The sequence below is a fragment of the Hakea prostrata genome, chromosome 11 (genome assembly GCF_041222555.1).
Source record: "Hakea prostrata isolate BN-2017 chromosome 11, UWA_Hpros_2, whole genome shotgun sequence".
Classification (NCBI taxonomy): domain Eukaryota; kingdom Viridiplantae; phylum Streptophyta; class Magnoliopsida; order Proteales; family Proteaceae; genus Hakea; species Hakea prostrata.
This window is the reverse complement of record NC_142610.1, coordinates 9,714,768-9,724,771: the sequence shown is the minus strand read 5'-3', so window position 1 is coordinate 9,724,771 and position 10,004 is coordinate 9,714,768. Positions and strand designations below refer to the sequence as shown.

General features: G+C 37.6%; 1 protein-coding gene across 1 annotated transcript; it reads left to right on the top strand.

Annotated features, from left to right (window-relative positions):
• The first annotated feature begins 2,868 nt into the window (after positions 1 to 2,868).
• LOC148999991 (large ribosomal subunit protein eL13z) lies at positions 2,869 to 8,433 on the top strand. Its single transcript, XM_089140423.1, has 5 exons — positions 2,869 to 2,976; positions 4,157 to 4,270; positions 4,417 to 4,550; positions 7,700 to 7,858; positions 7,939 to 8,433. Exons 2-5 carry the CDS (start codon positions 4,165 to 4,167, stop codon positions 8,158 to 8,160), a joined length of 621 nt encoding a protein of 206 aa, XP_088996549.1. The 5' UTR covers positions 2,869 to 2,976; positions 4,157 to 4,164; the 3' UTR covers positions 8,161 to 8,433.
• Positions 8,434 to 10,004: the final 1,571 nt, after the last annotated feature.

Sequence of the window (10,004 nt, the reverse complement as noted above, 5' to 3'; positions counted from 1 at the left end):
TCAAATACGAGGATTTAGCTTTACTGTGACTATATATAGAATTTGGGAAGCCCATAATCAGACCACTTTCTGTGACCGGCATTCAACACCAAATTATGTTTTGGCCCGCATGCTCAGTGATACTCAAGGACGGTGTAACCAAATTAATTACTTGGTGGAGAACACCCCTCTTAATCGAGATTTTTTGGTGGATGGCATATTCCTATCACCTATGTTAATTCACACGAACGACGCCTAACTTGGATCCATCCACCGAAGGGTTGGATAGCAATAAATTGTGATGGATCGATTGTTGGGGATCATGGAGGCTATGGAACGATGGGTCATGATTCTAACGGTGATGTTGTCTTAGTGATTGCAGGAGGGTGTATTAGTAACAGTGTTTTACGAATGGAATTACTCGCTTGGAAGACTGGAATGGAGGCCGCAAGTAGCCGTGGATTTATGAACATCGAAGTTCGGAGTGATTCATTACAAGCGATCACACTAGTGGATCAACCAGAGGTTGCACCTTGGACAGTGCATGATTTGTTGGAGAACATATGGGAGTTGCAATGAGATTTTACAAATTGTATTTTCGTCCATCATTTGCACGAGGTGAATGTCGCTGTCGATTTTCTAGCAGGATTTATTTCATTTGAGATGAAGACGGAGCATGTATTCTTAATAAGGGCCTTTTTGATATCTATTCTCATTTTCAATTTTAGTATTTTTCATTCTTTTAATGTGTTTGGTATCTATTTTACATACTATTTGTATTTAAAATAATAGAAAAATCTTCAAAATCTATAATGGACTTTTTGTCTATTATGATTACAGGTGAGAAATTCATTCACCTCATTTATGCGCAAGTCCAATTAAATTTACAAGTGGATGGTGGGGTCATAATTGTAAATGCACATTCTTTTTTAAAACCTTGGTTTTCCTCAATTTTCTCACTCAATCACAAGCCCAATAAACATCCCAATACCAAAATCGAGTTTTTTATGCAATTACAAGCAACAACTGAATTCGAGCAGATTTTTCTATCCCAAGTGCAATTGAAATCTCCAAAATCTTTGGAATACGTCGAAGAAGTCGGGGAATTTGCAGAGAACAAAGCATCTGGAAGAAAACGCACATCGAGAATAAGATGGAGAAAACCCCTATTGAGACCAATAGTTTTGCCAATGCCAATGCCAATGCCAACCCAGATGATAACACCAACAACCACCCTAACTTCTTCTCCTTCTCCTCCGCCATTAGATCCCTTAGTCGGTGATTCCAAATCTGATTCTCTTGACAGCTCTGCAGAGCCTCCAATCGACGGGGTACATCAACAACAAGAAGGACACCCCCACCCCCACCACCGAAGAGGCAACAGAGAAGATTGAAGAAGAACCCACCGAAGAAGAAGCTCCCGCTCCTGATCTTTCAAAGCTCTAAGAAGACATTAATCGTTTTCTCTCCTTTTTGAGTCAAACCAATTTCCATAAGAAATATAGTTTTGATGAGGAGCCTATCAAATGGCGTTAGGATTCTGATGAAGATTCTACTCTCCTCAAAGCTGTAAATAGGATTTCAAATATGTCTCGTTGGATGCCAAGTATAGTTCCTCTATCAATCATACCAACAACGTTCTACAATGTGCAATCTTGTATCTTGAGGATGAGTTCAGGTCGATTCTTGAGAGCTGTGATTCGGAAACTACGACTGATACCAAGAGGAGAGAACAATCTTCCAACTCGAACAGTGATAGCTGTGCCATAGCTGACCCTGATTCGCCTAGTTTCCCACACTCTTCTCAATTGCTGAGTGTTTGAACCCGTCTCTATACTATTTATTTATATTTTGTTGGTTACAAAACGGGTCAATAGACCAAAAAAATAAAACAAATCAAACTAGATCACAACTTTCGAGACAATCCTCTCCAAGGATGTCTGTCGTTTCTACGGGGATCATTGAAAAAGACCAGATCATCTCTTCCAATTAGCCGCCTCTTAGACAACCAATCAGCAGCCTTGTTATTTTGACGCTTCACATGACCAAATCTAACATGGCCTCGAGAAGCACATAGGCTTCGAATTTCAGCAACTAATGGCCTTCAACGAGTTTGATTCTATTTGGAGTGGTCATGCTCCCATACCCAACGCTACCTTTACCCGTTCTTTGATTGCGCGCATTTTCGCCTCTACTACATGACATAGATGAATCTTGATAGCAAATCCTATTCTGAACAGACCTTCTTGATTCCGGATCACCCCAGCTAATTGAGTGTAGCATTCTCTAACTTTCACAGCAGTATCCGTGTTGCACTTAAACCATCCTCTTCTAGGGCAGTACTATTTATTATTTATTGAAAATGGGATCTTACCAATTTTATTTTACATTTCATAATTTATTCTCAAGATTAGTCACCAAACCATTTTTCATTTATAATTAGAAATGAATTATTGTACTCTATTTCTATTAAATAAGCATAATAGAGAATGAAAACTGATACAAAAAAAGAGCCTTAGCCTATATGGATTTATTTTAGTTTTATTTTGATTCCCCACTCCCCCAGGTGTATTTATTATAAATTTAAAGCATTCCACGATACTAGTCGATACGTATGCATATTTGACCTAAATGATACGATACATCTCGGTATGTTTATCCATTGAATTGCATTAAAATATATTAGCTAGATAATACTCGATATAGGACAATACGTTTCTTAAAATCACCTAATCGATATGATATTCGATACCGATAGGTTGTAAATTTAATAATGTTGAGAATTATATTAGTTAATATTATTTTTCTCTTAAAAAAAATAAAAATACCGAGTTAGGGTTTTGAGCGTGACCAATTCGTAAATTTTAATCTTATAACATGATCTGGCGTAAGAATTGGTTCTTTTGGACTACAGAGGAAGGAGGCTTCACATAGTTGGGGTTTGGAGCCGAGGTTATCGCTGTCAGCCTCGAAGTCTTACTTGTTCCAGCTTTTCAGGTAAGATCTCTATTTTTTTCTGGTTTCATTGTCTTGGTTCTGCTTAGAATTCAAGAATCAAGGTTTTAAGTTTCGTTTGATTAATCGAGTGTTTGACGTTTATGTGGTCCCTGGAGAAGGGGTTTATGGGGGGTTTTCTTGTTTACGTGGTGGGCTTGTGAAAGATCTTTCAATGAGGATTTTGTGTGTGTGTAATTGGGGGTTGCTGTTCTGTCGATTACTGTGGCCGAAGATGCGATAATATGACCAATTTTATCGGGTGATAGGTTGGTCGATGACTGTTTTTTTGAGCAACATGAAGTTTTTGAGTGTCTGGTGAAACGAATGAACTCTGAGCAATTAAGACCCAACATGATGACAACATTAACCTGGCTTTGGAGTTTTTGAACTGGCTCAAATGGTAGAGCAAACGGCTTAATTACCCGCTTTTAGTCGCTGCAATTCAAGCTGGCCCGGCTAGTCCCCCATGTTGTATTTAGTTTCCATGATTGTAACTAAAATACATATTTATTACCCAAAAGATAAAAAAAAAAAAAAACGTATAAGTTTGGTCGAAGAAACTCTGAATGTTTTCTTTTTTAATTCAGTGTTCAGCCTTCATTTCTCTTATGGTTATGACTTATGGGCTCATGCTAACGCCAATCTCGCCGGCCGGAATTACTTTCATTCTTCCATGCTTATAGTTTATACAAGTTTTGTTTTTGAACTTTTGCTTTTCCTTTTGATTCCCCCAACTTGAGACTTGAGAGAAATGTTGCCTTTACAATCTAATTGTTTATGCAAGGATGAGACCAGGGGTCTAGGTCTAGGAAATAAAATTAAAATTCATGATGTTTTTAAAAAGATACGTTGGATTGGCAATAAAATTTACAGCAGGTGTGGGAACCTTCTTTTTAGTTATTTATTTTTTCTGTTGGGACATTTTCATTAAGAATGGGTTTTGTTGTTTTCAATAATATGGAAGTCCATTTTGCAAATCTCTCAATGATCCACTAAGACGTAATCCTACTTATCAATTTACTATTTTGTGTTTGCAGTTTGCACCCTTAATTATTTATGCTATGTGCACCTTGAAATGAGTAATTAAAGTTGCTCATTTTTCTGTTAAAAATTGTAACTACTCAAAAACCAATTGTTTCAACCTGGAATTATATTTCTTAGTCTTTCTGGTATTTTTTAGGTTAAGTCATGAAGCATAACAATGTTGTGCCTAGTGGGCACTTCAGAAAGCACTGGCAGAATTATGTCAAGACATGGTTTAACCAGCCTGCTCGCAAGACCAGAAGACGTCTTGGTAAGTATATTCATCAGGTTTCCCTTGTTTATGACTTCTTATATTGGTTTACAGATTACAGTTTTGATTCTTTGACAGTGCATCTTGTGTGCTCCAAGTTACTGTTACCGTTAGCTCTTAATATTATTTTTCAATGACATTTTCAGCTAGGCAAAAGAAAGCTGTGAAAATTTTTCCACGACCTACAGCTGGCCCTCTCCGTCCTATCGTTCATGGACAGACACTAAAGTACAACATGAAAGTTAGAGCTGGCAGGGGGTTTTCTTTTGAAGAGCTTAAGGTGAGGCAAAATTGTATAATGTCATGTTCTCAGGTCCTTGTGCTTTATTCTTTTCTTCAATATTGTGGTAACAACGGCTCAAGCGCTTCTATATTGGCCGGAAGTTAATTAACGTACTTTTTAGGGAGTGGGATCTACACACTAGTGTTTGTGAAATTTGTGAAATGGAATGTTAAACCTCAGCGTCTTATAGGTTGTTGGATCCACATCTTTGTATCTCAGCCGTTAAATCTTTCGATTATTGCAATCCCATTATGTCGACGAACATTGCACACCTCTCTTTGATGTTCTCACAAGAAATTCTGTTGCAGTTGCAAGGTTTTCCCTATCCCAACAGCACTATGAGTAGGGACACCCCCCTCCTCAAAAAAAAAAAAAAAAAGATCACCATAGAGTTGTAGGCTTAATTTGTTCTTGATGAACTTTTATTACTGAGCAGTAATCCTAAACGGGATTCTGGGTTCAGTTTGGTTTCCTAGTCCTAGTTGGTCATCTGTTTCTTGTTTTCAGTTATGTCACTGCTTCGAAATCCTTTCCTTCAAATTGGAACCAGATTATCCTGAGAGTGATGCAGTATCACTAGATTGGGTGGACTGACAAGTTTGATGTTGGAGCCCAAATCCAACAAGAGAGTTTTTGGTCCAACAATGGTTTCGAAGTTGTTAACCTTTTTAATATTTATTATTTCAGCCTCTTAATTGTTTATTGTACATTTTGAGGGCTTGGTATGTCCTGATAGAATAGTTGACTTTTTGGTATGTGTGATTGGTTAGTTAGACGAGGAAGACCAAATCCAATGTCTGACATCCTCGAGCAGGTAACGAAGTAGAAGGTGATTCATGGATTTCCCTACCACCATGGAGAGTGCAGTTGGTTTCACACGTGACATGACAGCAAACCATCCTCATCTCATGATCGAGGGGTAGATAGACAAAGAGACCATTTGAGGGGATTTTATTAAGAGCCGATCTGAAATCTTAAACTCGAAGTGAAGGCTTTTAGATGAAAAGGACTATTTGAAGAATGGCGAGGTGATAGAAATTAAGTTTCTTTGCCTTCTTTCTCAAGAATCCTGCCCAGCCAAATTTGACTGTTAAAACATGTTGAAAATTTGATTGGATCTTTTTCCTACCTAATAGATAATTGATCCAAGTTTCATATCCATCCACTCATCTAATTGCTTGTAATTATTCTTTTGTCCCTCAGTCCTGTCTATTGAAGCCCTATGTAACCTCAGATTTGAAAACCTGGTTTTGTTGTATCTTCCCACATATACTCTACCCACATCAACTTTACACGGAAAAAACTTTTCATCAATCTTAACCCTAGCCCTAGCTCCAATCGAGTGGGGCCCACACACTCTTACCCTACCTGAATTGGCTGGTTCTGTAGAGATATTGGTTAACTTGGTCCAAGTTGGTCCCTTTCAATCTAGGGCTACATTAGGCTGTATCAATCTTCTGTGTACTACTGCATCTTTGAACATCTGTCTGGACCAGTATTCATCTAATTAGGCCATATTTGAATGACTATTTCCTTTCATGGGGAATTCTACTTGATCCTGGTTTGAGACATATTTTGTTGCTGGTTTGGGCCCTAATCTTTAACCTTCTACTTCTGGTTCTTTTTCTAGTTTAATTTGGTTGTCTTTTATCCAAGACCTCACTGCTGGATTATTTGGATATTTATCAGAAGTAATCTTTTGGGTTAGGGTTTCTTGAAACCTACTTGTATATGTCTCTCTCCTCTCTCTCTCTCTCTCTCTCACTCACACACACACACACCCACTCTCTCACATACTGCACCTCTACAACCCATTAACGGCTATGCGAATCTTCGTGGGCTTCTCTCCCTCCCTCTGTACCATCTCTACATTATCCACTTTCTCCACCTTTTTCTCCCTACTGACTACCTTGTCAACTTTGGCTCCATCTTCCCTTCCCTTCCTCTGTGTGCCCAACTCAACCCTTATCTGCCCACCTGCCCCCTTGTCGCCCTCCCCCCATATGTAGAGAGTGCACAAGATGCAGGTTGAATGGTGATAATAGAGAGTAGGAGTTCTGGTGATCAAAAACTGCTGGTGTAAGATCTTATTACAACATGCTAGTTTGTACATTTCCCAAAAGTTCTCTGTGAAATGTTTGTTCTGAAATTATCCAGAGATGTTAGATTTGTTTTCAGTTATCTGTCTATTTTAAATGTTTGCCAGACCTTTTGCCCTTGGCTTCTTTAACCATTGTGGTAGTAATGGTTTGAGTATTTTCTTGATAACTTGGATACTGGCGTATAATTCATAGTTGTTATGCAGCAAGTCAGCAACATTTGTTGTGAGATCTAAACATCTAGAGAGGTTAGGTCATCTATTCTCTATGCTGGCTGGTGATTTATTTGGATAGGTAGCATCCATCCAATCAATACTGTAGGTTTTTCTTTCCAAATGTTGCGTTATCTAGTATTGCTGACAATATTACTCTTCAATTTATCAAATAGTATCCTACTTGAAATCAGATTTACCAAACCAGAGTATGAGGATTTGAGTTCTCTCAGACAAATGTCTAGTCCTTTCTTTCTGAAAACAATTGAGAGAGCTTGGGGTAAAAAATGCTGTCCTAGAAGCGGATTGGATTCTTCCTCAAAATCATTGATACCTATACATCTGCCTTGTCCCTAGATTCATCATTAATCTCCCTTTCAACTCCCCTTTTTTTTTTATTTTATATATTTTTATTTTAAATTTTAGAAATCTAGGTGTATGTTTTCAACTGTTTCCCTTTTCAGGATTTTGGCTGACAGCTTTAAACAGGGATCCCAATATCATAGAACATTCCATGTTTCTTAAACAGAAGTGAAAAATTATAATGTAAATCTTCTTCTCTAAGAACTGGCCATCTCAGACTAAAAAGGGGCCTATGTTTGATTCAGTTCCAGAAACCCGTTAAGGCTACATTGTTCTTGTGTTTGACTATTTTGGTTTCATATTATTTATAGTGTTCAAGGCAATGGTTCCTATTCATTATGGATCTAGTGTTATATATACATATTTCCTGTATTTTAACCAAGTGATAAACCATTTTTTTTTTTTTTTTATGAGTAATCAAGTGATAAACCTCTTTCCCCTGAATCTTACTGCCACATTTTGTGCTTCTCAGGCAGCAGGAATTCCAAAGAAACTTGCCTCAACAATTGGAATCGCAGTTGATCACCGCCGCAGGAACCGGTCCTTGGAAGGTCTTCAATCTAATGTCCAGAGGCTGAAGACTTTCAAGGCCAAGTTAGTGGTCTTTCCAAGGCGTGCCCGGAAATTCAAGGTATAATGCCATTTTGAGAAGTCACGTTTACTGATCATGTAACAATCCCTAACTGGGCCTGATTTCTCTCCTGTTTGCAGGCTGGGGATTCTACTCCAGAAGAATTGGCGACTGCCACTCAAATCAATGCTGATTACATGCCAATAACACTTGAAAAGCCATCTGTTGAGTTAGTTAAGGTTACAGATGAGATGAAATCATTCAATGCCTATGCCAAGTTGCGTCTGGAAAGGACGAATGAGCGCCATATGGGTGCCAGGATGAAGAAGGCTGCCGAGGCAGAGAAAGAAGACAAGAAATAGTCAGTTTATGAATCAGCTACTTAATCTGCTGACTGAGTTTTTAGGTTTTAGGCTTGGTTCTGATCGGTATCCTTACCTCCGCGATATGGGTTATGATTTAAACCTTTTAGTTCATATTGCTTTTTGCAGCCCTTTAGGGCCTTCAAAATATTCCCCTTCTGTGAAACTTCAAAATTTTGGATTGGTTTCTTCATTGAATATTTAGAACTATCAAGCATCTTTGATTTGTATAAACAAAACCATTTGCAGTTGATTCTTACTTTTTTTCCGATCTCTCTAATGCCGGTTGCTTGGTTTGAGTCCTGTGTGGTTTCTTTACAATCACTTGTTTTCTTGACTCACTGGGTTTTGGATGATAACTTTTGTCAATCATCAGAGAAGTGAGTTTATTATTACCTCGTGGTGGTGGCCTCAGGATCTTCTCTCTTGATTTGGCCGAGAAAAGGTATTTTGGACTTGCCAACACTAGGCAGATGGGAAAATCCATCGTGGTTTGCATTATCTACCTTACATTAATCTAAATCTTTCGCAGTTGAGATTATAATTTCTTTTGAGATTAAAGTTCTAAAAAAAATCCATCGCATGATTGTTTAGTTGGTAATAGCTAACGTCTCTTAGTGGCCTAGGTTGGACATTCTCTATGTTATGCATAATAGTCCCAATTTGTAATATAAATCTATCTGTACTCAGAAAAAAAAGAAAAAAAAAAAAAAAAAAAGAGAGAGAGAATGAAAGAAAGAAACTAAGGCTTTTTTTTTTTTATCAATTCTTACCGTCTATTATGCCTATTTAAAAGAAATAAGTACAATAATTCATTATTGGTTAAGAATAAAAATGTTTTGGTGAATTTCGTTGAATTATGGAATGAAAAATTTTGGTGTCAAAATAAAAAAAAATGTTAGAAAATAATAGTAAGCAAGTGAGAAAAGAGGGAAAAAGTATGGTTTTATAAAAGAATGTGTATTGACTATTTTACTCTCTTCTTAATTATAAAATTTTAAGTAATTTTTTTTGGGGGTAAAAAGGCATTGATTAGTATAGTATAATATAATATAAAATAGTAAGTCCTATAATAGATATGCCTCGCTTTATCGTCTGCAACAATTTTCGCCAGACGAGGGGGTAAAGCGTGAACTAATAGTTGGGCCAAAATTCTTGATTGCCACTTAAGTAGGGTCAAAACTCTTGATTGCCCACTTAAATGGCAAAAATTACAAGCTTCCCATACTGGCTTTTTTCAAAAATTACAAGTTACCCGCTACTACATTTTGAGTGTTAATTTTTTAAATTTAAAATGTTTTAAGAAAAGAATACCCTCACCCATTCAAATTATGTCAATGCATCTCTAAGTCACTTCCCCGCCATCATCTCTCTCTTGCCATGCAAATCACTATGCATACCTCCTCCAACTCCGACTCCCGCCACTAGAATCCATCAACCACCTTTACAAGTATTGAATACCAGCAAGTAACCCACACCCTCCCTCACCAATATAACCCATAGGCAAGGTTTAAAGTATCGGTATCGCGAAGCGTATCGGTAAGGTTATTTTAAGAGACGTATCGTTTTGTATAGAGTATTGTATCACTCTAACTAATGTATTTTAGTGTAATTCAATGGAGAGACATATCGATATGTATCGTATCGGTTGGGTCAAATATGGATACGTATCGACTAGTATCGTTTGGTATCGTGGGATACTTTAAACCTTGCCCACAAGAACCCGTCTCCGAAACGCTACCTCTTCACCACCTCTAATCATTCCAGGGCGTGAAACTTTCCTATATTAGAAGGAAGAGTACCCAAAAGACAAATTTCCAATCTGAATGAGGGTTATCCTTCCA

What these genes read in the sequence shown, in the direction of transcription:
- LOC148999991 (XM_089140423.1), top strand. Translation starts at nt 4,165, where the DNA reads ATGAAGCATAACAATGTTGTGCCTAGTGGGCACTTCAGAAAGCACTGG. An exon ending in CAAGACCAGAAGACGTCTTG is followed by an intron (nt 4,271 to 4,416) that starts GTAAGTATATTC and finishes TGACATTTTCAG; the next exon opens with CTAGGCAAAAGAAAGCTGTG. An exon ending in TTTCTTTTGAAGAGCTTAAG is followed by an intron (nt 4,551 to 7,699) that starts GTGAGGCAAAAT and finishes TGTGCTTCTCAG; the next exon opens with GCAGCAGGAATTCCAAAGAA.